Below are 27,389 nucleotides of genomic sequence, written 5' to 3'. Positions count from 1 at the left end.
ACTGAGCAGCATCTACAGACTTAAACTTTATTGTCGCTTCTTGGGCCCTGATAAAACATCAAGCGTTGCTTACAATTCAGACGAAACGCAAACTTGCAATTTTTTTTTTTTTTTTTTTTTTTTTTTACTCTACGGTCGAGATAGACTCTGTTAAAATCCTCGCAAGCCTGTGGCAAGAGGAGGGAAACTTTGAAGTCCTGAAACGCTGCTATATCCAAATATTTCCAACTAGTGTTTTGCTGTGTTTTGGAGAAACTGTTAATCTTCAACATGTGTGAAACTTAGAGTGGAGTAATGTGGATCCCTTGTAAAAGAAGCTGCGGAAAACAACTTGGTTAGTGATATAAAGCGGCACATAACTAAATTTGACACTGTCTTACTTCACTCAAACTGGAGCAGCTTACGACGTAAACACTGAAGCGAAATTCCAACAGACATGAAAGTATTGATTTGTGGGCCAAAAGCATCAAACATTTCGGGAATTTCGGACGCCATTTCCCCGCGCTACATCCGCAAAAATCCTCGCAGCATGTACGCGCGTGTGCCGCACGGGATGGCGCAATTTGTTCTAAAAAAATAAAAAAATTGTCCCATATCAGAGGGACAGCCCCAATACTAGAAATGGCGCGCGTTAACGGTCTCCGTCCCCGATTATGGCTCCTGATAAAATTGATGATTTCTACAAAAGCTACGCTAAGAATATTAATCATTCATTCAAAGTTAAACTGTGCTATGAGAGACGAGACGTCCCCTTGGCGCAATAGAGCCGCATCTCAAGTTTCTTTCTACAGGTTCCATCGGATGCTAATCAGTGTTTGTAGCCTGCTTTCTTTTTGTTTAATTAAAGCAAAACTCTATATACTGACCACTTGCGGATCTGAATGCAAAAAAAACTTCATATAACTAATCACGCTGATGTAATACATAATATTTACCAAGACTTCTCTTCACGTATTGTTCCGATTTGTAAGGCAGCTGAGCTATTCTGCTTACAAACGTCAAATGTTCCACCATTGACAAACATTTGTGCAGCATTGGCATGTATATGTAATGACAATATGTAATGACAATATTTGTTATGGTATAGCAGCCATTGTGCTTTAAAGTGACTACCTGTTGCTGACTTGTATGATGCGGGTTGTAAAAATGCTAAAAGCTGAAAATTAAGTTCTCTTTTACAGCATTGTTTCTATATACTGGACGCTTTTAAGTTACAATAGAGCTAGATTTCATCGCATATGGCGGATTTCGCATAATTCGGCAGCAGGCAATGTTATATTTTATTTCTGGGTCTCTCCTTGTGGAAGCTGTTGAGTGTAAGCCGGCGGAGGCATTCCCATCAGGAGAGGCTGTTGTCCCGGATATTGAACTGGCTGCTGTCCCGGATGTGTAGGCGGTTGGTAGACTAGCTGTGTCGCGCCTTGTGGGAGAAAAACCACAGCGGGCTGTCGGACGACACCTGGCTGGCCTGCTTGCTGTGGATGACAAACCTCCTCTACCCTTTGCTGTCTGTACAACTTGTAAAGAAGGTAGACGTCCACAATGAAAATTATCCAGGAAAAGTGACCGAACCCCTGTCAAAACACCAAGAATGAACGGACATTTTTAAAACTCTGAATAGCTGTCATCAAGAAAGTATTTCTCTTAATCAAAGAAAAGAGTGATTGTTCCGACAGGTGGTACAGGGTAAGGGAATTAGTTGGGCCATGGGACGAAGGCTTTGATTAATTTCCATGCATTTTTGTCCAAAAAGAGTACTTGGATAGAAGAATAGCAACCCAGTTAGGTGAACTGTCTTTGAGGAATTTCCTGCTGAAAACTGGAAAGAATACGCAGTCGGCTATTTATGTTAAATAAATAAATTACGTTTAATAAATAAATATGTGAAATAAATAAATAAATAAATAAATGGATCAGACTCTTTACATTAAATAAATAAACCTGATTTTTTTTTTTTGAAAGACAATATAGGAGAGGCCGTCCCGTGGCTTCTTAACCAATGCTGAACAGGCAAAGTTACAATTTGCAACTGAACAGGCCATTATAACAGTACAATTGAATTCTACTTACCAGCCCAATCCGATAGGCTAACATGTTGGGCTCGTACGCCCCTCCATAGTCGATAGGATTAAATGTCATGATTCCACAGCAAGCGCCCAATAAAACGGACAAAACGAATTGGATAAGCAGTGTCTGCAAACAAAGCAAAAAAAGACTGTGAAATACAAAAAAACAAAACAACAACAAACAAAATTAGTGATTAGTGGTTAACGGGATTAACGGGTATTCTTCGCCCCTTAGTCCCCCTTTTTTGTGGTTCCCCGCGTATTCCTCGAAGTGCAAGACAAGTGCAACTTGCATATGACCAAGAGAGAGTACCTTTCATTATTCTCACCGAGAAAATAGCTTCATTGTGGTTGCCATAGAACGGATAAATTTATCGATAATTTGAATTTGCACTACCGTGCAAATTAACACTTGCGCGTGCATAATAATAATTAAGAAAAAGATACAATCGTCATAAAAATTTAGTGACGAAGCTCCACTCACAGCAGAAGTTCAGTTAGATCCTGAAAAAATTCTTTTCTACGACAAAATAATACTTATCATTACTATATGCATAAAAATTAAAACAATTCAATTTCAAATAATTAGTAATTTTCTCAGTCATATAGTAAATGAATAATCCTACGAAAGCTCGAGTAATTATGGATTTACACCACTATTAGAAAATAACTCGTAGTGTAAATTCACCGATCGGCTACAATCAATTAGTCAACCTCGTACCCATGGTCTGTCATCTTTCCGCCCTACATGAGAAACCCTGGGAATGAGGTTGTCAATTACTGACGGGTGAATGGGTCAGAAACGAAAGGGAGGTGTGTTAACCCTGACGAATATCAGTATCTAAAATTTAGAAATTGTTCGCACATTTTTTTTTTTTTTGGACTTACCGCTAAAGTGAACAGGGACGGTCGTTTGCAATTGCAAATCTTAGGGAAGCTCAACGTATACATTATCAAGTAGAGGATGACCATGACCCAACAGAAAATTGTGATGCCTTTCAAGAAGCTAGCTTTTTCATCATCAACCGCTATTGTGTTTGAAAAGTCTTCTAGACTATCAAAGTACTTGAGGATACTTGCCCATGCGCCGAGCAGCACAACCTGCAAAACCGGATATTTCAACATATGACTTGAAAGAAATGACTGCAGACATTTTCACTGAGTTGGCAAATTGGCTAAAGACGAGTTTGCTGCTCTGCTCATACCGCGATCGTAGAGGTTTCAAGATGGGGGAGAGGTAAAGAAAGAAGATGAGGGAAACGGCATGGGATCGGAGGTACTGCTTTTGGTATCTCTTACGTACACTGTACATAAGCGAGCCCATCCATCTTAGCTATGATAATGCAAGTGAGTTTATAAAATATGTTAAATTTGAGCTGCGGAGAAAGTCATTTTTTAAATAAATTCGAAACGGCACGCAAAAATGAGGCTGCTGTTGTTCAAATCACAAGACACAAAAATAACCAATCATCAAAGTTAACCTAGTTTTCTAGTTAACCGTCTTCTCGCCCGCAAGTTCTCTAGTCAAGTTGGATTATGCGAGGAGTCCTTGAAGTTACGAATTTCCGTGCTTGTCTTCTTATTTTCTCTGCTCGAAAGTAGAGGGAAATACGATACTCACAAATTCTGCTATTTTAATGTAGCACAGAGGGCTCTTGAGAAAATCTGTGTCAATAGTGAGACCCAGACCCTGTCCAGCCTGTTGTTGAGGTTGTACTTGTTGAACGTAAACCGGTTGTACCGGTTGTACTGGCTGTCCCTGTTGACCCGGTTGCATTGGTTGCCTCACGGGGACATAATAATACTGAATAGGCTGCCCATCTGCTGTAGTGGCTGGCTGACCGGCAGGAGCCTGAACAAAAACCGGTTGTTGTTGGCCGGGCTGCATTTGGTACATGATTGGTTGTCCGGGAAGGACTTGTTGTTGAGATATCACTGGCTGACCAGGAGGAGCTTGGGCTTGAGTTGTTTGGGCAACTGGAAGTTGAGCTGGACTGTCACCTTCCATCTGAGATTAAAGAAAATGTGAACTTGTACGAACATATTCAGATTACAAAAGTTGTATCTATCCAAACCAAATAGGCTACTTGTATAACGCACCATACAGTTTATAATTATAGAACTTGTTTGTTTTATGTTTTTGTTTGCCATTCTTGTGCTTGACCGTGCACAAAATACAATGTGCAGTTGTTTAATTCGGACTTAGGAATCAATCAATCAAAACGTTTCGGTTGTGCACCTTTCTGGATCGGACCTTCCAATGTAAATCAATGTGTCTGGCGGGACTGCTTCGCGTGTGTATGCTTTTGTTTTACTTTGTCGGCATGCAAAACTAGCGCTTGCCACATGTTGCTCGAGACTTCCCAAAAAGTTGCCCGAAATTTCTCAAAAAGTTGCTCAAAAGTTGCCAAAAAAAGCAAAACCTTTTTTTTTCTCTCTCTTCTTTTACTTGGTCTGATGCAAAATTATGCAATCTGTACAACAAAAGTAACATTTCTAAGCATTTTTGTGCAATTTTGCATCGTAACCAGCGTCGTTAAAAAAATTTGTTCACAATACGTATGATTAAATTCTACGCATCAATATCAAATTCTTTAAAAAAATTTAAATTTTTTTTAAAGTAAAGAAATTCACAAATCGTCTACTGAAACATTGGAAAATATGGAAATGTGGAAGCATGGCCAATTAAAGCAACAAAAGCTGCTCCGATATCTAGAAAACTAGAAATTGCTGAGAATGCAAAAACATGCTGGAACAAAAAAAGTTGCTCGAAATACGAACGGTTGCTAAAAAGTTGCCGAGGAATTTGTGGCAAGCCCTATGCTGAACCCACTCTCACGCGAATCCCGCCAGCTACGCGGGCTAAACGTGTCCGTGACTTGAGAATGCATGTAGCAAACTTAAACAGTTAATAATTGGACGGATAGACACAGATCTCTTCTTTTGACCATCCCGGCCGCCACTAATTCAAGAGTTTTGACTCAATTTCATGGAAAAGTACAACAAAAAAGATTTTGCCAATGCCACCACTGCCCTGTTGTCACACTCCTCCCAATTCTTTTTCTCCCTGTTTCACTCCCGTTTGCAGTTGAATATTTGGTGATCAAGAGCAGACCAGAGGTCACAAAGGTGAAATGTTTTAGATTAGAAATCATGCGATATCAACCAAGATTCATTTTATCGCAGCAGTGAAATGCCAAAAATTCTTTCATAATTTATTTTACAGAGAAAAATGAAAGACAATCAAAACGCATGCATCAGCACATGCCGGCGTACCATTTTCGTTTCATTTTCTTTATTATTAGTAGAACAAGAAATTATCACAACATAAACACAGCTTTACTGAGACTATTGTAAACACCAGCACTGAACCCAGCGGGTAATAATAGCTATAGTCGGAACCTGCTAAATCGAGTTCTGTTTTTTGGATCTCCTCTTTATTTCGAACTCAGTCGCATTTTCACTGCAATCTTTTACAATTGGACATTTCGAACTCTTTTATTTATGTCGTTGCCTCTCCTGGCAGGCCCGTAGCTGAGGTTTTTGGAAGGGGTGTTCGTATTGACAGGAATATTTATTAAGGGGGGTTATTAAATACGAGCGCCGAAGGCGCGAGCCTCTAGGGGGGTCTGGGGGCATGTTCCCCCAGAAAATTTTGAAATCTAGAGGCCCGGAAATGTTATTTTCAGCATTGTGCACGTCAATATTTCAAACTCGATGGAGTGTAAAATAACAGGTATTTTTAGTACGATCGAACTTCTCAGGAACCTTATTCGCTGAATCGATCGACACATGACAAGTTCGACGTTTGGCCCGGGCCTAAGCTTAAGTTTTGCCGGCTGGTTGACATATCAATGCAAAGGCCTTTTCGAAGGCTTAAGTTGCTTTAATTATGAATACATATAACTTGGCCTCTCAGTACGTAACTACGGCTAGTTTAGCGAGGCTCTGTCCTTGTTGATCCTTGCGATTGTGTAAGTCTTTATCCACGTAAAACGATCGATGTTTAATATGACACAACAGTATACAGACCTAAACACGCTTTTTTCGTCAAACATTACGAATTTTAGCCTAAAGTGAATAAAAGTTGAACAATTAGTCACTTACCTTTGGAAAAGTAACTTAAAATAGGAGCTGATCGTTCGGCTGATTGTTTAGACGCCACTTTTAAACTCTATACTTCATGTAAGGTTCTCGAATTTCACTTGTACCCATTCTCCTAAGAATTAATACTTTCCCGATGCTTTTAGCGTTTTCTTGTAGGGTAATTTAAACGCTACAACACTCAAAGTTTGTTTTCCATTCCTCCACTATTTGCTAAAAGCTGACAATCAACAGTTTGTGTTTTAAGTCCTCCATTATTGACCTTCAAAGGGGGTTCTTTCAAACCCCTCGAACCCCCCCCCCCCCCCCGCCTCCTACGCGCCTGCCTGGCTTAGAATCAAAACCCCGTTTCTCTTTTTGATTACTTGTTCTTGGATTAGTTGACTCCGGGACCCTTTTTGTCGCAACTATCAGCCGATGGAAATGTTAACCTTAATTTATTTCTCATTTCCAATATGTTGGTGTTAAATTAAAAAAAAAAAAAACACAATTCCCAATTCGTATTTCTGTTTAGTTCTGTTTTGCATCTTCTTGTTTTAATGGAGGGTAGCAGTTCAGAGGTTTGCTGATATAATTCGGCTCAGTTTACAATGGCAGAGGTAACTTTTTTCAATCATCTGATGAACTTCTACCTCATTAAATATACTATGCAAAATGGCGCATGATAGCCTGTTTAATACACTATGACTATCAGTAACACTGAAAGGGTTCAGTGTTTGATGTGTATTTATAACTGTATTTGAACGCCCCAGTAAGATCCAGAAACTGAAGCCCACATAAGATCCGTTTAGGTGACCCTCGAGTCATGGTTCAGAAATCTTCTAGTACAATTTTGCAATGTTCTACGAAAAATGCGCCTTCTTAAAACCCAGAAAAATAGCAAAACAAAAAATAATCGTAACTTTCGCTAAAGTAGATTTTAAGGACTCTAAGGACGCCTGCCTGAGGAGGCTGAACTTGAAAAACTCTTCAAATTGATATACAGTCAACTCTCTCTAAGGCGGACACCATCGGCACCGGCCTCAGCTGTTTGTCTTAGAGAGGTGTCCGTCTTAGGGAGGTGTCCGTCTTAGAGAGGTGTCTTGTAGAGAGTCGACGTAACATGACCCCATGAATTTTAAGATAATAATGCTGAACCTGTGCACAGTGAATACGCTTCTGTTTAAAGTTTGTTTTAAGTTATTTACTTGAACAAAACCTACAAACTGGAGCAAAAACATATTTATAAAATTGAATTTCTTGTCGTATTACAATCAATAGTTAACGTGTTAACTACCTTACAATATTTATTGAAAGAAAAAAGATAAATTCCTTGAAAATATAGCGATCGTTTTGCAAAAGTACATAGCTTGCAATATTCAGTTCCTGTCCAGTCGGAAGTGATCTAGAGGAAGAGACAAACATTGCGCCGAGTTCTTAACACCTTTGTCTCAAAAACTGTGTCGGCGAATTTTGATATCTTGCCTCGTTTGTTTTTTACGCTCGCTTAAACTTCGAGGTTCGAAATAATGTTCCTCCTGTTCCTTCATTTGTGTACAACTCTAGAAAGAACAGGAAAAACCAAAAACGCCGACATGGTTTTTGAGCCACATTATATAGAAACATTCACGCCAAATTTGAGCTAAAACGGTTGAAAACTCAATGCACGCGAACTTAAAACGTGCGCCCAATTTCTTGAAAATATTGTTTCGAGAAAAAGAGCAAAACAGTTTCAGAGACGTTCTTCCGGTCGAATGAGATTAAAACAACAAGGTGTGAAAGTAATTACCTACGTTTTACAAGCAAAAGGCTCAACTTACTTCATAACAATAGCGCTCAAATGTTGACCAGACAAGATGTCAAATACGCTACAAATCAGCTCTACCAGGTATCACTGTTGGGTCGCTCGCTCCGAAGGTAAGTTGTTACTGTAAAATTGAAAGTGTTTCATCCCAGTTTCCGGAGTTTTCATGATTCCTCTGACTGGTAAATTGTATTATGAATAGACCAAACCAACGTTAGCAATGCCTAAACAAACGAAAAAGGGGACAAAGGTAAACGAGACAAACACGACAAAGAATACGACGCGACGCCGAACGCGCAAGCAGGGAAGAAAGCAAGTACCACTGACTCCAGTGAAAATCCTAAGGAAGTCATCCTTTCTGAGATGCGAGCAGCTGGGTAAGAATGGTAATAAGCTGGATAGGAAACAATACAAATTGTTTTCTGGCCCATATGATCAGTACTGACGAATAAAGCCACAAAATTACCGTCACACAATTGCCAGGCACAACTTCCGGTGCGGGATTTATTTCTTGTTGAGTGTCTTTCACAATCTTTGCGAGGATGCCCGTTTTCGTACTAGAGACTAGGATAAATACAGGCACCAGTATCTAGCGAAACTATGTTTGGTAGTGCGTCGTTCAAATCTGTCTTGTACACGTCTATACTCGAAGGAGCATTATTCAGAGGAAATAATAACGTTATTTGCCAAAGCTGGTCTCAGAAGGATTACGCCTCCAAATCCTGTCCTTCCTCGAACACTTCGTGCTGCTTATAACAGGACGCTTTGTCGCCAGCGTGAAGTTTGTCAGCCCAATCCCTGTCAAAACAATTTCCTTGTTTTCTTTTTACCGATCCCTTTGGTACAAAAGGGCAGCTCAATCGCTTTCGCTTTTTTCTGTAAGACATGGCAACAGCGCGAAAATATTGTTGCGTGGTCTGGCCGTGACGAAATTGAGTGTCCAAACAAGGCTGGTGTGTAACATGAGTTCTCGTAGCTCAGTGGATAGAGCACCCGCCCGGTGTTCGGGAGGTCATGGGTTCGATTCCTGTCGGGGACTCAGAATTTTTCTTTGTCCCACGCTCGTGTCATGTTGATTAATTCACCTTCACATGATAATAATGTGTTGACTGTCACAATGACTTGTCAACATTCCATTAAAGGCAATTAGTGAAGAAAACATTATTTTGTCCATAACTTCCCGTAGAAACAGTTTTTCAATTTTTTTTTAAAAACAAAAAGAGGAGTAAGAGCTATCTTTATATCGTAAAATATTTTTTTTCCCTTAATGGTTACATTTGGGGTGAGATGCTACCTTAAGAAGAAAAGAAATCTATGATCTTGGATGGTTTCAGGTAGACAGTTTAAAATCCTCAAAGCGCTGACTAACGCTGCTTAATTTTGATATGAGGATTTCATCTTGCAGCGTTGTGGAAGCGAATTCCTTTAGGTCGTCAACCAGTCTAAGAGCTTCTTTTCTGTAGTAGATTTGCCCGGTAGATTTGAAGGTTGGAGCCGGTGGTTCAAAGTCCACATCTTGGCCTTGAATGGGACAATGACTGATTTAATTTTAACTTGTATGGTATGTATTTCCCGGCAAGATAAGAGCTGTCAGTGAAACGTCTGGTGTTACAAAGAGTCACGTACTTGGTAGTTTAAGAATTTTTCTTCCCTAAATCATAATTTGCGGTCACATTCAGGACGTCACATGCACAAGTGTCCGTTGTCCGTCTTATGGAGGTGTCCGTCTTATAGAGAGTTTGGTTATAGTAAAATGACCGAGGTACGGCCGGGACCAGCACCAGGTGTCCGTCTTATAGAGGTGTCCGTGAAGAGAGAGTTGACTGTACATTCTTTAGCAATATACGATCGATAATTATCTCTAACTGCTTCGAGAATTAAGTGCAATATATATCACGAGGACTGAAAATGCATTACATTTTAGTAGAGCAATTTAACCCATCGATGCTACAGGAAACGGCAGTTTTAAACCATTTTAAATATACAGTCGAACCAGTTGAAAACGGGCACCAATGCTGGGCGGGACCTTTGTTCCCGCAGAAATAATTCTGCGCTATTTATCCGAGATCAAGCGAATTGTTCGTACATAGAGGTGGTAGCTTACCGAGGTGTCCATAAGGAGAGGTTCGACTGTAAAAAATAGTTTGAAATGGGTAAAAATACTCCTGGAGAAAGAAGTTGTTAAAATATTAAGAAATCTGGGTCGCCAAGTAGTAGATGAAGGATTCGACAAATCCCGGCAGCGTTGCGCGAAAAGAAAGGCAGAATATTATCAGATGGACCTTTGATAAGAGGTTGGGCGAAAACCACACGCTTTCTATTACGGCAAAGTTTAGGCAACGCATCAACTCGGCTTTTTATATTCGTTACATCTATGCATATGTCATAGTAAACACCGAAACAGATTTGAAAATGGTTTATTATAAATAGCGCAAGGGCTCGCCTTGGATGAACAATTTTACTGAAGCGGAAAGATGGTTGAATGCACAGGAAACTGAACGGTTAAACCCTGACAACATCGAGCACCCGAACACCAAATGGGTGTTTGTAAAGTTTTTGAACATCCAAGTGAAGGTCGTGCTTGACAGGCAGCTAATGTTAGGCACAGGCGCATTGCCAGACTGGCTGCGCAACCTTGCTCGCGGGCGCCAAATGGTGGCGCTGGACACTTTTGACGACAACTTGTGCCTGTGGTGCTGCATTGCCATGTATCAAGGAGCGCGCCCCGATCGGAGCACACAGACGGCGAGAGAGCTAGCACAGAGTTTTTTGAAACAAAAGAACATCCCAAAAACTTCTCTCGATGAATTGGATAAGGTCCAGACAAACCTCAATCAAGGGAAACGGTTGTAAGCTTGGTTTGCTATCAGAGTCTATGAGCCAGAGCGCCAGGAAAACGGCGAAATTTTGTGGCATAGAAAAAGAAACCCTTTAGACCAGCTGGAGAAAATTATGACGATTGGAATTTATGATGGACACGCGTTTTTGATCAAACACATCAAAAATCTAGCAAGGCTGTATGCATGCGCGGATTGCCAAGCACGTTTCACCCAAGCCTGCCATCTTCAGAGACACAGCCAAACATGCGCCCAAGGGAAAACAGTTATAGATTGCCCTAACAGGAGAGTCGAAGCCCCGCAGACCGTTTATGAGCGAGTTTTCTACGGCAAACCCCGAGCGTCGACGTCATCGGTCCGCTGGCTAGAGGGCGCAAGCAAGCAGCTGGGCCGGCAAATTCACCACGCGTTATGCGGCCACGGCGGCGAGCGGTGGATTGAGGGAGCGCCAGTTGACGGTTATGACCCAAAAACAAAGACGGTGTTCTAATACCACGGCTGCCATTGGCACGGCTTCTTCCTGCCGTTGTCCAAACACCCGTAAAGAGATTACCAATCACGGCCAAACGCGAGAAAACCGCTTCCTCGCCACGGCAGCAAGGGCCCACGCCTTGAGAGAAGCCGGCTACCGAGTGATCGAGAAATGGGAGTGCGACGAACAAAAAACCCACGACGCCCTGCCAAACCAAGAAAAGCGGACCTATCCGTACGCGATCTTGTACGATTTTGAATCGTGGCATGATAAAAGCCAGAGAAACGAAGTGACAGCGTCGCTCACGTACGAAGCAACCCGCGTGGCAATCACCGTGAGCATCGGCGACACGTTAGAACGCGAGCCCACGCATATCTGCGAACGAAACCCCAAAAAGCTAATCCAGACGTTCATGAAAGAGCTGGAGAGGCGCGGGGCAAACATCCGCAGCGAGTCAGAGCTGAGCTTATACCGAGACAGCCCTTTTTTAACAGGAAAGGGCCGCAGGGCGATCGCAGAATGGTGCGCCCAAGTCCCCGTTCTCGGTTTCAACTCTGGGCATTATGATATGAACCTGATAAAAGAACATTTCGAGGAGCTGGTGGATGACACGACAGCCAAGGTACAAGTGGGGAAAAAGACGCACACCACGATGTTCATGAAAACCAGCGGCTTCCTCTTCGTAGACCTCATAAACTATCTGAGGCCGGGCACGAGCTATGAAATTGGGTCAAAGCGTACTGCGGCGCCGATCTGAAATCCCACATGCCTTATGATAGGTTCGACATCCCTGACAAGCCAGATTTCCCCGAGCTGCCGGATTACCCGACATGGTATTCGCGCTTGAAAGGCGGTTTTCTCGTCAAGCTATCAGAATGGCGGAGTGCAAAAAAATCTTTAAAGAAAAGGAGATGCAAACTTTCGCAGACTGGCTGCGCTATTACAACAACCGCGACGTGGCGCCGGGGTTGGAAGCCTTGAAAAACATGCGCGCCTTTTACACAGCCAAAGGGATCGACATCTTAAAAGATGCAGTCAGCCTCCCAGGGGTGAGCCTGCATTACCTGCTGAGAGGCACGATAGAGCGCGGCGCCGACCTCCACAGCCCTTGTGAAGAAGCATATGGGATGTTGAAAGACGCCGTGGTGGGTGGGCAAAGCCTGGTGTTCACGCGGTATCGTAAAGCCGGCGTCACGCACATTAGACCGCACTGCTTCAAACAGCCGAAAATCTGCAAACGCATCATCGGCTACAACGCCAACGCGCTCTATCTGTCGATAATGTTGAGAGACATGCCCTGTGGAAAGGAAAAGGTCGTGCATTAGGACTATCCAGCAAAAGCCGCGCCCGCGTTGACAGAACGCCTGAAAGCCGCAACCTGGTTTGGATTCGCGGAAGTCGACATTGAAATCCCCAAAAAGCTGTGGATGAAGTTTGAAGAAATGCCTCCCATCTTCTTCACCAAACAGATTCCCGACGAAGCAGTGCCGCAACACAAGAACGTTTACATGGTCCGCACCGGCAGAAAAAGAGGCGACGGGAAAAAGCTGGTGGGAGCGTGGTCAGCACAAAAGCTGCTGCTATATGCGCAACTCTTGCGCCGGTATGTTGCCCATGGCGCAGTAATTACAGCCGTGCACCGCACGATCGACTATGAGGCGACGAAGATCTTCACCTGGATCGTGGAGCAGGTTACAGAAGCCCGCCACACTGGAGATGTGGACAAGAGCAAGGCTCTGCTGGCCGAGGTATTCAAGCTGCTCGGTAACAGCGCGTACGGCAAGCTCATCAAAGCGCTAGAGCGGCAGACATGAGTGGTGTACACAAAAGATGAGAAGGTAGTGGACAGAGCGCTGCAAAGCGCGTAATTCCGCGATGTGGAAGAGGTCGGGCCAACCTATGAGCTGGAAAGCAGGAAGGCGCGCATCACGATCACTCGTCCTTTCCAGATCGGCATCGCGGTGTATCAGCTGGCCAAGCTGAGGATGCTAGAATTCTATTACGACTTCTTGGATCGGTACCTCGACCGCCGTGACTTCGAGCTGATTCAGATGGACACGGACAGCAATTATATCGCCATCTCTGCTGAGCGGCTTGAGGGCGTCGTTCGCCAAGGTCAGTGCGCGCAGAATTTGAGGCAAAAAAGCACGAGTAGCTGGCGTAGGACAAGTGGAGCGGGCGCACGCCTGGGCTGTTCAAACTCGAATGCGAAGGCAGCCGGATGATTGCGCTCTGCGCGAAGTGCTACTATGTTGAGCCTTTTAATCTACGCGGTCGACCGCTGGCCCGCAGGCAAGAGCAGTTCTACAGCATACTGATGCTCAAACAAGCGCTCGGCGAGCGTGCGGTTGAAACGCTCCACAATAGCTTGGTCTCCGTTAATTTGTGGGCGCCCGCGACGAATAGCTTTTTTGTGGTTTTCCATTTCTTTGGTCACGCCTCCCATGAACTCGCGCCCACGGCCCACCTGCAGCAGCTGAGGTCATGTCAATGAGCTGCGCTTGTAAATCGACTGAAAAGCTTTCGCAACCTCAGCAGAGTCTTTGGAGGTCAGAGGCTCAACTTCTTTGTAACGGCTGACGACGTCGACAACGGTCAGCGCGTATTTGTAAACTTTGCGGCCAACAGGAAGCTTGTCATGAGGCAGAAAAAGAAGGTCCGCCTGGTGGACCTCGTTAGGCGCCGATACGTCGAGTTTGGCGCGAGGAATGTAGCGCGAGGCGGGGAGATAGATCTGCCAGAGAGCTTGTTTGATGAGCCACTGCTTGGCGGTTTCTTCAGGGACTTTCGCGGCGTCCGCTAATTTTTTGATGGTAGCGATGCCTTTCCAGTAGCCTTTGGGGTTGTAGTAGACTTTGGCGAGCTTGGTGTCCATTATTTTACATCCGCGAAAGTTTAAAGAAAACGAAAAGCGGCATAGGCGACCGCGAGTGCGTTGCCGCCCACAAAAACCAGCTCGTCTTGTTTCTGCAGCTCACTGGGTTGATAAGAGTCAGCGAATTGAGGTTCTTTGGGAGGCGTGACTTGCTTGTCTGGGTGGGCCTGGTTATAGAGTTTGAACGCCTAATCGGTGTTCGTGAAGTTTTGATTCGCTTGTTCTTTGATTTCTCTGTTGGTTTGAATCCAATCAAGAAGCTTCGTGCAGTCTCGCGTGTATTTGGCCATAGCGGCCTGATAAGCTTCAAGAGCTTTGTCTTGCCGTTTTTTTTCATCCAACGCTGCATTTCCGTTGTTTGCCGGACAAGTATTTAGCGAGATAGTTGCCGCCAGTGAAAGCAGCGGCGTTAAGAATAGCATCTTCGACCATCATCACAATGCTAGCCATCGTTAAAAACATGCATATCTTTTCTCTAAACAGAGGTCGGAAGGATCTTTTTGTCTTCCATGTACTGTTTTAACGCAATGTTGCCTGCCAGGACAGCTTTGAATTTTGCATAGTTCATGGCGCTGCCGCTAGGGTCAACGGTGAAGGTCTCTTTCACCACCTTTTTCGCAATCCAGCTGATGCCGGCGGCTAAGCCGATAAGAGCGGCCGCATCCATCATCGTTTTCACTAGTTTGTTTTCAGACATATCTGTTTAAGTTGCAGAGGAAAGTTTAATTGATTTTTCAATCCATAGCGCTGAGGCCTTTTCTTTGAATTGGCTGCTTTAGCTGCGGCCTCGCCCGACTCTGCGAGTCAGCAGCCGGAGGTCTCCCAACACTTTCTTGTACCGGAGAAGAGGTCGCAGTCGGTGGACTGGTGCTGCTTTCACTTGTGGAAGCGCTGAAAACTCTTTTTGTCTATTCACGTTTGTAGTAGAGCCCGATAATTGAAACGAAAATGCTGATGACACTCAGCCATTGTGCGGTGGTGAGAACGTTTCTTGTGGTGTTCGTGTCTTCGCTCTCGGGCACGGCCGTTTTTGTGTCATTTGTTTCCTTGTTATTTGCTATTATGACCGCTGCTTCAGATGCGGCTTTTTTCTGCGCCTCTCGAGCCAGTCTTGTTCTCTCAGCGACAGCCTTGCGAGCAGCCACTCGGTTTGGGTTTTTTGCCCGTATCGTGGGTGGAATTTTTGCAGTGACCTGCGTTTGCCGACTCGCAGAGTCGGGCGAGGCCGCAGACAATTGACTCGAAGAGTCAGCCGCAGGTTGCGTGTCTGTGGAATCCGACAATGCGTATATTTACTAAACAAAATATTTTATTGAGAAATTAGTCAGCAATGCTGACCAATTGTTCAGCAGTTGCTGAGGAGTGCTCAGCAACACTGAAATCGATATGTTTCGTTGTGATCAGTGCCGTGTTGGCTACCATGAGCAGCCGCCCACATCTCAACGCAAGACTTCCGACAAGGGTGGACGACTCTTTGGTGATGACGTAATCTTTTTTGAGATCATCCTGCAGAGCTTCAACGTCTTTAATCTGCACAAACCTCCCAACCGCCCTGGTGTACAACGAGAGAAAGATATCAGCAAAGGTGTCAGTGGTCTTGGCGCCCACATAAGTCTCGTACGTTTCGTAGTAATTTTCAACATCTTTAGCCTCCAAACACTTAACGTGCTCTTGTGTCAGCTGCACGCCAATGGCCTGTTTTGCTTTGCCTGTAGAAACCAGAATTGCAAGCTCTTCACGGAAGGCTGGAATGTCAGGCCCTGGCAGACTCAAAGAGTCGGTCAGCGAATTACTCTTCGAGTCAGGTTCAGCTTCCAGAAGGCTCATGACTTCAGCCATCACCGGATCATTTCCTTCAGCCATCGTATATATTGTAATTTTATTCTTTCAATTCAATTGCGAAAGGGTGGTGAAGAGAGAACATCAGGTGGGAGAACTTGCGCACTTTCAGCCTTGCAATCAGCTGCTTGAGGGCATCTTGGGAAAGCTCGCCGGCGTGCTCTTCGTGGTCTGAACCGACGGCGTGTAAAACAGCACGAGCGCCGCCACATTCTCTCGGAGAGGCTTCGCGATGTTTGAGAGCTGCTGGGTCAGCACCCACACGCTGATGCCCGCGTAGCGAGCGGAAAATCCGATCTTTACCAGCTTCCCGGTCCGCTCTTTGCGTCTTTCGAGACCGCACAGTCATCAGAGAGGAAGCAGAAAGGGCTACAGAGCTGGTTCACGAGGAATTGCGTCTTACTCGAGTTGGTCGGCCCCACGATGAGCGCGTTGAACGAAATATTGCCGGGGTCCATATTCAATACTGCACAGATTCTAGTTGTCTGTCCATGATGTTAAACTGGGACTCAGAGATCACGAACACATGGCAGTTCACGTTGCCCGAGCCTGTGGTGGTACGTTCGATTTCCAGCTGGACGCCGTCCGCTGTGTTCACAAGGCGCGTGCCGCTGCCGTGCATTTTCCGATCTGCCATAGAACGCAGATCAATGAGCAACCCAAACTTATTGTCGGTGTAAAACTTTTGCAGGGTCATGTGTTCGGTTTTATTTTGGTCTTGCACAAAGAAGCCGCTGGCTTCTGCCCAAATGTCTTTGCTTTCGAGGCCGTCGTTGTACAGCATGTTGGGCGAGCCGTTGATGGTGATGCTGACTTTTTTATGTCAGGGAAGACGTATTTTTCAGAGTCCCTTGTGCCCGCGTTATACGGCTCTACCAACAGAAGGAGTATGCCTTTCACTGACCTTCTCGGGGGATTGACTTTGATATTCAGCCGCGTGACTGTGTTTTTTATGAAGGTCTCCACTTTGTACCGCATCACGTGGTCATAAGCGACCTTTTTGCCGCACGAGTACACGCTGCGCGCCTCGTCTGCGAGCGTCTCGCTGCGGATCATTTCATACTCGAGCTGGATGTTGGTCAGCTTGTACGCCAGCTTGGTGGTGACCCTCTGAACAACTGTGAAGCCGGCGCCAGGGTGACTTCAAATACGAGATCATTGCAAAGGGCCTAGGGGTAGAAAACGCCGTTGTCTGTCAGCAGCTGATGGTCAAGCCTTATGCGGTACTTGGTTCCGTAGATCTCGTTCAGTTTGTCTCCAGCGTCGACTCCCGAGGTTTCCCTGTCCCCTGCTTTTGAGCATATCTTGCATAAGTCCTCGCTCTGTATCCCCTCAGGCACCATGTTGTCGCGCTTTTCAACTGGAAGGAAAAGGTCTTTGAAAGTTTTGTAGATGTCGTACCCCATGGTGTCTTGTAAGATGGTGCCTGAAAACCTCACGACCAGCTTGTCCACCAGCGCCCGCGTGGCGTTCTGAACGAGGAAGTTGTTTGCGTGCCCGCCAATCAGGTCGATGTCAAAGCGCAGCGCCAGCGAGCCAGGCACTAAATGCATTACCTCGTTTTCATGCAGCTTGGGCGCTGAAACACACAGGGTCTCACGGGGGATGGCTTCGGTGCGTTCGAAGGTGACGCGTGTGACATCGTGGGGCCCGCAAGGTCTTTTGCGTGTGCGTTGGGCGCAGGGTCTCTGGCACGGACATTTCTTCTTCGAAGAAGGTATAACAAACCGGGTTTATTTTCCAATATTGCAATGGCAGAAGGCGGCGATTTTGGTAACGAGGATCCTGTCTTTGACCATCGGCTTGACCAGGATGATGACGAAACAGAAGTCAATAATAAAATGCAGCCCTATGCCCCTGGCGCGACGTCCACCCCCTACCAGCCTGGCCAATTGCAAAGTGGCGAAGAAACGGAAATGCAAACGAGGCAACACCAAAAGACCGGGCTGCCTGACACTTCTTATAAAGAAACCCCCTTGTTGGGCGACTGGTTAGTTCCAGAAGAAAAACTATCAAGGCTTCAAAAGGCCAGAGATTTCATCAAAAAACGGTTCTATAGGGTAGACTTCGGAAAATTAGTCCCAATTAGTTTCAGCAAAAAAGATAATGATACTGAGATTGTTGTTTTGGACCCAAAGGGGGATGAGACCAAAATTTTTAAGAGGGACGGTTCAGGGTTTCTAAAAAGTTTCACAGACAAATATTCAACAGCTCTGGGGGAAAGGTCTGAAGAAATCATTGCTGAAGATCGCGCAACCATCCGGGAAGCACGCCAAAGCTCGATAGAATCTGAAAAACAATTAAAAGCAGACGAAGACCTCGCTGCAGAAAAGGGCGAAAAAGAACAAGAGAGGCAAGAGCTTAGACAAAAAATTAGAGCGAGCTCAAGCACAGCGTGATGATATTCATGAAGAACATGGCACCACTATTGAAATGCAATCAGAAATTAATAAGTTGGATCGGTTTTAAAAAATTATCAAAACGATTATGACAAGGTAAAAAAAGAAGTGGCCGCGCTTGAAGAAAAAGGAAAAAAGCAAAGAAAAAACCCAAGCAAAGGTTGCCAGAGAAAGAGCAAGAATCGCTGCAAAAGAAAGAGAAACAAATGTCTTGTAGCAAAGGCTGAACAGCACAAAACCTTTGAATGATTTTAAAGAGCGAGAAAGCGAGCTGCAGCGTGAAAAAACAGCAACATGATATCATCCAAGCTGAAGGCTCCTCGCCGGTCGACAAAGAAGCGGCAGAAGAAAGAGTGGCAGAAATAAACGAGGAGCTCGCGCGTTTGCAAACTCAAGTTGAGGAAAGAGAAAGGGCGCTGCCTCTCTCGGAAAGAATTAAAGAGATCTTCAAAAATATGGTGTGAGAGTGACGGCTGTTCTTCTCGCCGCGGGAGTCACAATCGGGGCTGTCGTCAGTTTGGTTACTAAAGCTTTGAAAGCCACTGGCAAAGCTTTGGGAAATTAAGGTCTTCAAGATATAGGCGCTCAGCTTGGTTCCATGCTGCCCAAGCTGATTGGCTCGATTGTGAACTTCCTTTTCAAAACAGCGGGGAAAGTGGTCAGCTATCTCGCCGAGCACACCTGGCTGCTGATTCTTGCCACGGTGGTCTTTATCCGAAAAATATATCAAAAAGTGACGGGCCTCTAATTAAAAAAGCTGCTCCTACACTAAACATGGCAGAAGATGGTGATTATGACCCCTGAGACGATGATACTTATTATCCACCCAAGAAGGACGATGGCGAAGGCGATTACGATGAAACCATGTGGTACAAAGCCCCCGTCTGGCCCGATGATGATGAGGACGATGACGTGCCAACAGCGGGGCAACATGAGACGGCCGAGCTGGCTGCTTATGTCCAACCGCCCGCCTGGCTGCCCACCCGGGACAGCACTGTTGATACCCTATTCGATCATATTCATGTTTTGAATGCCTCGATACACCCGGCAACGAAAATGGAAATAATCCAGCGTTACTTCAAAAAGCTTTTAAAATTTTTTTGTCCCTGGATTCACGGCATTGTTCACCCACAGTTTCATTCCAGCAACCGCCTGTTTCAGCTTATTGTTGTAACCAACCGTGCTTTCTGTGTTGATGTTCATTTTAGCGGGCATTAGCCACGCGCTAGGGCACACCGCCATGGTTGCGTCTGACCTTCGCTTGATCCACCGCCAGCTGGTATCTTTGCCCGCTCTGTGCCTGGTGTGGCTGTCTGATCGCGTCTTCCATCAAAACCAGAAACTCGCTCTGGGTTTCTTTCGCTCAACCTCCTTCTCCAAGAATACTGCTGCGCACGATGACTTGCGCACCCAAGACGCAGTGAACAAAGGCTTCGATTGACTGATTGATGCGCGAAAGGCCCGCCTGCGTCAAACCGGCGGCTGTGTTTGGGGCGAACCAGTCATACTGGGTGGAAGCAATATTGTCTGGCTCGATGTAGCCGATGTGTTTGGGGCCGAAAGTATGGTACTCGGGAAAATGAGTCCATTCTTCCTTCCCTTCCTTGTCTATGTCATACATGTAAAGGTACACGACCCCCAGGCCGTGGTTCATTCCACGTTTAAAACGGAAGTCACTTGAGGGGTCTATTCCGAACTCATCGCAGATTCTGTCGTATGGGGCCTTGTCATAAGGATTATCGAATTGGTTGAATGTCGGGTCGCCGGACAGAGCGTTTTTGCTGTGAATGCCGCCTATCTGATACAGAATTCGCCTGACCGTGAAATACACGTGGAATTGGTAAAAGGCTCTTATTTGGGGCGGCAGAGACTTTCCGCCGTCAAAGATTTCGCGAGATATTCCACAAGCTTGTGTCGCGCAGAAAACAGCGAAGTTGAGTTGCTGAGGCCAATATTTCATTTTAGCGCCGCCCAGCCAATTTTTCGATTCTGTCTCATCAGTGTGTTTGAGCTAGGCTTTTTTGAAAATGTCGCGGAATTTTGTTACGAAGTAGCTGTCGGGCGTCACGTAGATGTTTATCTGGCCACTGAAGATTTTCTTAAGGCTTCGGCCGCTTTTGCAAAATCTACGGCTGGAATTGACAGCGCTTTTTTGGTTTTAATTAGCGGCAATTGATAGGGAAAGCCCGCCACGTCTATCAGCCCAGGAGCGGCTTTCATTTTCTGACTCCAAAAGCGCCTGTCTGAACCAAACACGCTTTGAAGGGAACCTTTTCCTGCCTTGAAGAACATTTCTGCTGACACATTCCGCTTTTCATCAACATTGATTTGTGCAACGAATTAGGTTTTATCAGCATTCGGGAACTGTTTTGTGAATGCTGCCCACGCGCTTTGTTGGGCCGCGGCTTCTTTGGCTTTCGTATCTGGCGTTTGCGCCTATCTGCCAAAGTCCTTGAACGGATCCATTTTGAATATGTTATATTTGTACAATATAAAATGGTTGAGTTGTGCTTACGATTGTCGCGCAAAACAACGGGGAAACTGCGCACTTTGAGGAGCCGCTACCGAAGGTTAATTTCATCAGACTCCTCTCTTGCAGTTTGTACAATAGCTGGCATACTCTTGAAAAAGAAGGGAGCGCGGCCTTGGGTAAACCCGATAACACTCAAGGTTTATCAGTTGATAGACTCCCACCAGGGCATTACACTTTAGAGAGCTTGGCAAAAGAAATAGACAACCTGTTCAAAAAATATAAATATACCAAACTAGAAACAGAAACAAATCACCCTGTTGGCCAGCTTGTAATCAAAAATTTTGGAGGAAAACAAATTACCCTTGACCGTGATTTAACCCAGTTGCTTGGTATTGGGCGAAATTTAAAAAAATGTAACATACATAAAACGGCTTACACCTCCAACGACATATTTTATTCATTGCGATCTGCTTGACAAAACCAAAAACTTTTTAAACGGGAAGAGATCAGATGTTTGGGGTAGATCAGGAGCCATAATCGGGGACGGAGACCGTAAGTCTTGGGATCCGAGTGCACCTATGATATGGGAAAATTTTTCTGTTTTTAGAACAAATTGCGCCATCCTGACGTCATATATCCGCGCGGATCCACACACATGTCGGGAGCTCTCGCGTGGATGTTGTCACGTTGCGTGATCAAATGGTGAGAGTTACGAGATTCTCTTGCAGATTTTTCACAACGATGGCAGGGAATAAGGCAGGGAATAAGAACCAGGGCTCCTATATGCAGTTTTATGCTCTGAGCTAATGGAAAAGGTGAGTTTTTCAAGGTCGAAAACATGACTTCGATTTCGCGCTGTGAATGAATGCTCGCGCTAGTTGTACGCGTAAGCTTTCGCGCTTGTCTTATAAAGAAAAGTTATGTAAGAAAGCGCTTTACTCTGGTATCGAGTTAATTTATGAGTTTCCCAAACAATGCGTAATCATAACCAAACCCTGTTTTGATAGTTTCTTATTGTTTCTGTTTGTTTGGCGAGTTTGCAAAAGTTTTTGAAAGGGAAGTCTGACGCGTACAAGTAGCTCATTTGCATAGCGCAGCGCGTGCACTTTCAAGTCCAAGCCGGTGTTTTCAACTGTCAACAAATCTTGACAAAGATTTCTTTCGTTGTCTTTTGTGCCGAGATGCTGCAACAATTTTCACCAACGCCAAAAGGCTACTAACATCATGAGTGTTGCTTTAACATAGTGAAAGTTTACACTGGGAAAATAAAATAGGCAAGGAGTTTTGATGACTCAACCAACAAAATCGAAATCTTTATTAGAGTACCGTGACTATTCGAGTTGATTAAAAAAAGCTGAAAGAAAGCCGACCAATTTGACTAACAATAGACGGATCGAAACCCGCCAATGACTGATGACAAACTTTACACGAGTCTTTCAGCCAATACCACCATGACTAAACTGACCACTCATGTTCAACGAACCAGACTTACAACATCATCGACTGATAAAACTATTCACTTGACTCAGAAGATGACTTCCGCTCAGGTTGTCGAAACGTCAGTCACCAACAACAGTTCTTTTCAGAACTACCCTCACCCGGACGATCACACTATACGAACTACTGATACTCCTGGGTTCAAACCATTTACTATATTTCTGCTGTATTCACATATTTTCAGCTAAGCTTTTAATATGTTCTTAAACATTTATCAACCTTAAACATATTTAAAAACTAGAGATACATGAGTTCGAGGTACGTCTTCACTCGAAAGTGGGGAAGTCCAATTTGTCATGTTTTACTGACTGTACAAAACACGCATCGGCGGGTGCTCTTATTCATCGTTCTTCATCGACAACAGTCAATTTATTGGATTTTTACAAAACAAAAGTGAGCAGCATCTACAGACTTAAACTTTATTGTCGCTTATTGGGCCTTGATAAAACATCAAGCGTTGCTTACAATTCAGGCGAAACGCAAACTTGCAATTTTTTTTTTTTTACTGTTCGGTCGAGATAGACTCTGGTAAAATCCTCGCAAGCGTGTGGCAAGAGGAGAGAAACTTTGAAGCCCTGAAACGCTGCTATATCCAAATATTTCCAACTAGTGTTTTGCTGTGTTTTGGAGAAACTGTTAATCTTCAACATATGTGAAACTTAGAGTGGAGTAATGTGGAGCCCTTGTAAAAGAAGCTGCGGAAAACAACTTGGTTAGTGATATAAAGCAGCACATAACTAAATTAGACACTGTCTTACTTCACTCAAACTGGAACAACTTACGACGTAAACACTGAAGCGAAATTCCAACAGACATGAAAGTATTGATTTGTGGGCCAAAAGCATCAAACATTTCGGGAATTTCGGACGCCATTTCCCCGCGCTACATCCGCAAAAATCCTCGCAGCATGAACGCGCGTGTGCCGCACGGGATGGCGCAATTTGTTCTAAAAATAGAAAAGTTGTCCCATATCAGAGGGACAGCCCCAATACTAGAAATGGCGCGCGTTAACGGTCTCCGTCCCCGATTTTGGCTCCTGATAAAATTGATGATTTCTACAAAAGCTACGCTAAGAATATTAATCATTCATTCAAAGTTAGACTGTGCTATCAAAGACGAGACGTCCCCTTAGCCCAATAGAGCCGCTTCTCAAGTTTCTTTCTACAGGTTCCATCGGATGCTAATCAGTGTTTGTAGCCTGCTTTCTTTTTGTTTAATTAAAGCAAAACTCTGTATACTAACCACTTGCGGATCTGAAAGCAAAAGAACTTCATATAACTAATCACACTGATGTAATGCATTATATTTACCAAAACTTCTCTTCACGTATTGTTCCGATTTGTAAAGCAACTGAGCTATTCTGCTTACAAACGTCAAATGTTCCAACATTGACCAACATTTGTGCAGCATTGGCATGTATATGTAATGACAATATGTAATGACAATATTTGTTATGGTATAACAGCCATTGTGCTTTAAAGTGACTACCTGTTGCTGACCTGTATGATACGGGTTGTAAAAATGCTAAAAGCTGAAAATTAAGTTCTCTTTTACGGCATTGTTTCTATACACCGGATGCTTTTAAGTTATAATATAACTAGATCTCACCGCATATGGCGGATTTCGCATAATTCGGCAGCAGGCAATGTTATATTTTATTTCTGGGTCTCTCCTTGTGGAAGCTGTTGAGTGTAAGCCGGCGGAGGCATTCCCATCAGGAGAGGCTGTTGTCCCGGATATTGAACTGGCTGCTGTCCCGGATATGTAAGCGGTTGGTAGACTTGCTGTGTCGCGCCTTGTGGGACAAAAACCACAGCGGGCTGTTGGACGACACCTGGCTGGCCTGCTTGCTGTGGGTGACAAACTTCCTCTACCCTTTGCTGTCTGTACAACTTGTAAAGAAGGTAGATGTCCACAATGAAAATTATCCAGGAAATGTAACCGAACCCCTGTCAAAACACCAAGAATGAACGGACATCAGTTTAAAACTCTGAATAGCTGTCATCAAGTAAGTATTTCTCTTAATCAAAGAAAAGAGTGATTGTTCCGACAGGTGGTACAGGGTAAGGGAATTAGTTGGGCCATGGGACGAAGGCTTTGATTAATTTCCATGCATTTTTGTCCAAAAAGAGTTCTTGAATAGAAGAATAGCAACCCAGTTAGGTGAACTGTCTTTGAGGAATTTCCTGCTGAAAACTGGAAAGAATACGCAGTCGGCTATTTACGTTAAATAAATAAATTACGTTCACTAAATAAATATGTAAAATAAATAAATAAATAAATAGATCAGACTCTTTACGTTAAATAAATAAACCTGGTTTTTTTTTTGAAAGACAATATAGGAGAGGCCGTCCCGTGGCTTCTTAACCAATGCTGAACAGGCAAAGTTACAATTTGCAACTGAACAGGCCATTATAACAGTAAAATTGAATTCTACTTACCAGCCCAATCCGAAGGGCTAACACGTTGGGCTTGTATGTCTTGTACACATCCTTGTACGCCCCTCCATAGTGGATAGCATGAAATGTCATGATTGCACAGCAAACGTTCAATAAAACGGACAAGAAGAATTGGATAAGCAGTGTCTGCAAACAAAGCAAAAAAAGACTGTGAAATACAAAAAAAATAATAATAATAATTAGTGATTAACGTCTTAGCATGTGCAGTGAAGAGAGAAATAAACAAATCAGCGGGTGGTTAAGTACGAACGGGTATTCTTCGCCCCTTAGCCCTCCTTTTTTCTGGTTCCCCGCGTATTCCTCGAAGTGCAAGACAAGTGCAACTTGCATATGACCAAGAGAGAGTACCTTTCATTATCCTCACTGAGAAAATAGCTTCATTGTGGTTGCCACAGAAGGGGAAAATTTATCGATAATTTGAATTTACACTGCCGTGCAAATTAACACTTGCGCGTGCATAATAATAATTAAGAAAAAGATACAGTAGTCATAAAAAAAAAATTTAGTGACGAAGCTCCACTCACAGCAGAAGTTTTCAGTTAGATCCTGAAAAAATTCTTTTCTACAACAAAATAATACTTATCATTACTATATGCATAAAAATTAAAACAATTCAATTTCAAATAATTAGTAATTTTCTCAGTCATATAGTAAATGAATAATCCTATGAGAGCTCGAGTAATTATGGATTTACACCACTATTAGAAAATAACTCGTAGTGTAAATTCACCGATCGGCTACAATCAATTAGTCAACCTCGTACCCATGGTCTGTCATCTTTCCGCCTTACATGAGAGACCCTGGGAATGAGGTTGTCAATTACTGACGGGTGAATGGGTCAACAACGAAAGGGAAGTGTGTTAACCCTGACGAATATCAGTATCTAAAATTTAGAAATTATTTGCACATTTTTTTTGACTTACCGTTAAAGTGAACAGGGACGGTCGTTTGCAATTGCAAATCTTAGGGAAGCTCAACGTATGTATTATCAAGTAGAGGATGACCATGACCCAACAGAAAATTGTGATGCCTTTGAAGAAGCTAGCTTTTTTATCATCCACTGGTAGAAAGTCTTCTAGATCATCAAAGTACCTGAGGATACTTGCCCATGCGCCGAGCAGCACAACCTGCAAAACCGGATGTTTCAACAAATGACTTGAAAGAAATGACTGCAGACATTTTCACTGAGTTGGCAAATTGGCCTAAGACGAGTTTGTTGCTCTGCTCATACCGCGATCGTAGAGTTTTCAAGATGGGCGAGAGGTAAAGAAAGAAGATGAGGGAAACGGCATCGGATCGGAGGTACTGCTTTTGGTATCTCATACGTGCACTGTACATAAGCGAGCCGATCCATCTTAGCTATGATAATGCAAGTGAGTTTATAAAAGATGTTAAATTTGAGCTGCGGAGAAAGTCATTTTTTAAATAAATTCGAAACGGCACGCAAAAATGAGGCTGTTGTTGTTTAAATCACAAGACACAAAAATAACCAATCATCCAATCATCATCCAATCACTAGTTTTCTAGTTAACCGTCTTCTCGCCCGCAAGTTCTCAGGTCAAGTTGGATTATGCGAGGAGTCCTTGAAGTTAGGACTTTCCGTGCTTGTCTTCTTATTTTCTCTACTCGAACGTAGAGGGAAATGCGATACTCACAAATTCTGCTATTTTAATGTAGCACAGAGGGCTCTTGAGAAAATCTGTGTCAATAGTGAGACCCAGACCCTGTCCAGCCTGTTGTTGAGGTTGTACTTGTTGAACGTAAACCGGTTGCACCGGTTGTACTGGTTGTCCCTGTTGACCCGGTTGCATTGGTTGCGTCAAAGGGACATAATAATACTGAATAGGCTGCCCATCTGCTGTAGTGGCTGGCTGATCGGCAGGAGCCTGAACAAAAACCGGTGGTTGTTGGCCGGGCTGCATCTGGTACATGATTGGTTGTCCGGGAAGGACTTGTTGTTGAGATATCACTGGCTGACCAGGAGGAGCTTGGACTTGAGTTGATTGGGCAACTGGAAGTTGAGCTGGACTGTCACCTTCCATCTGAGATTAAAGAAAATGTGAACTTGTACGAACATATTCAGATTACAAAAGTTGTATCTATCCAAACCAAATAGGCTACTTGTATAACGCACCATAGAGTTTAAAATTATAGAACTTGTTTGTTTTATGTTTTTGTTTTCCATTCTTGTGCTTGACCGTGCACAAAGTACAATGTGTAGTGTTTTAATTCGGACTTACGAATCAATCAATCAAAACGTCTCGGTTGTGCACCTTTCTGGATCGGACCTTCCAATGTAAATCAATGTGTCTGGCGGGACTGCTTCGCGTGTGTATGCTTTTGTTTTACTTTGTCGGCATGCAAAACTAGGGCTTGCCACATGTTGCTCGAGATTTCCCAAAAAGTTGCCCGAAATTTCTCAAAAAGTTGCTCAAACGTTGCTCCAAAAAAAGTCAAAAGTTGTTCTTCGCGACGAAAGTTGCTCAAAAGTTGCCAAAAAAAGCAAAACCTTTTTTTTTCTCTCTCTTCTTTTATTTGGTCTGATGCAAAATTATGCAATCTGTACAACAAAAGTAACATTTCTA

The 27,389-nt window shown here is 43.9% G+C and overlaps 2 protein-coding genes and 1 pseudogene across 4 annotated transcripts in view; 1 reads left to right on the top strand and 2 right to left on the bottom strand.

The window, feature by feature from the left end:
• LOC145465986 (uncharacterized) overlaps positions 1-6,239 on the bottom strand; it is a 109,028-nt gene extending 102,789 nt beyond the window's left edge. Inside the window, exons 1-5 of one of the 2 annotated variants that reach the window (XR_014041755.1) lie at positions 6,174-6,239; positions 3,688-4,074; positions 2,955-3,167; positions 2,071-2,193; positions 371-1,574 (exon numbers count right to left, since the gene is read on the bottom strand). Coding sequence is in view for 1 of the 2 variants with exons in the window: in XM_081449774.1 (XP_081305900.1) it covers positions 1,281-1,574; positions 2,071-2,193; positions 2,955-3,167; positions 3,688-4,074 (1,017 nt within the window). In the remaining variant the exon portion in view is untranslated. Of the gene's footprint in view, positions 1-99; positions 1,575-2,070; positions 2,194-2,954; positions 3,168-3,687; positions 4,075-6,173 lie in introns of those variants that run through there. The other variant, XM_081449774.1, reaches the window with a different exon arrangement.
• LOC145465995 (thiamine-triphosphatase-like) overlaps positions 1-27,389 on the top strand; it is a 295,791-nt gene that overhangs the window by 140,718 nt on the left and 127,684 nt on the right. The gene's annotated exons all lie outside the window — the stretch shown is intronic.
• Positions 22,181-27,389, bottom strand: part of LOC145465106 (uncharacterized) — a 28,566-nt pseudogene continuing 23,357 nt past the window's right edge. Inside the window, exons 10-13 of the transcript XR_014041516.1 lie at positions 26,460-26,846; positions 25,728-25,931; positions 24,787-24,930; positions 22,181-24,294 (exon numbers count right to left, since the gene is read on the bottom strand). The product of XR_014041516.1 is annotated as an uncharacterized LOC145465106 (transcript). The remainder of the gene's footprint in view (positions 24,295-24,786; positions 24,931-25,727; positions 25,932-26,459; positions 26,847-27,389) is intronic.

The sequence above is a fragment of the Orbicella franksi genome, chromosome 13 (genome assembly GCF_964199315.1).
Source record: "Orbicella franksi chromosome 13, jaOrbFran1.1, whole genome shotgun sequence".
Lineage (NCBI taxonomy): Eukaryota > Metazoa > Cnidaria > Anthozoa > Scleractinia > Merulinidae > Orbicella > Orbicella franksi.
Note: the sequence above shows the minus strand (reverse complement) of the source record. Positions and strands in the feature narration are given on the sequence as shown.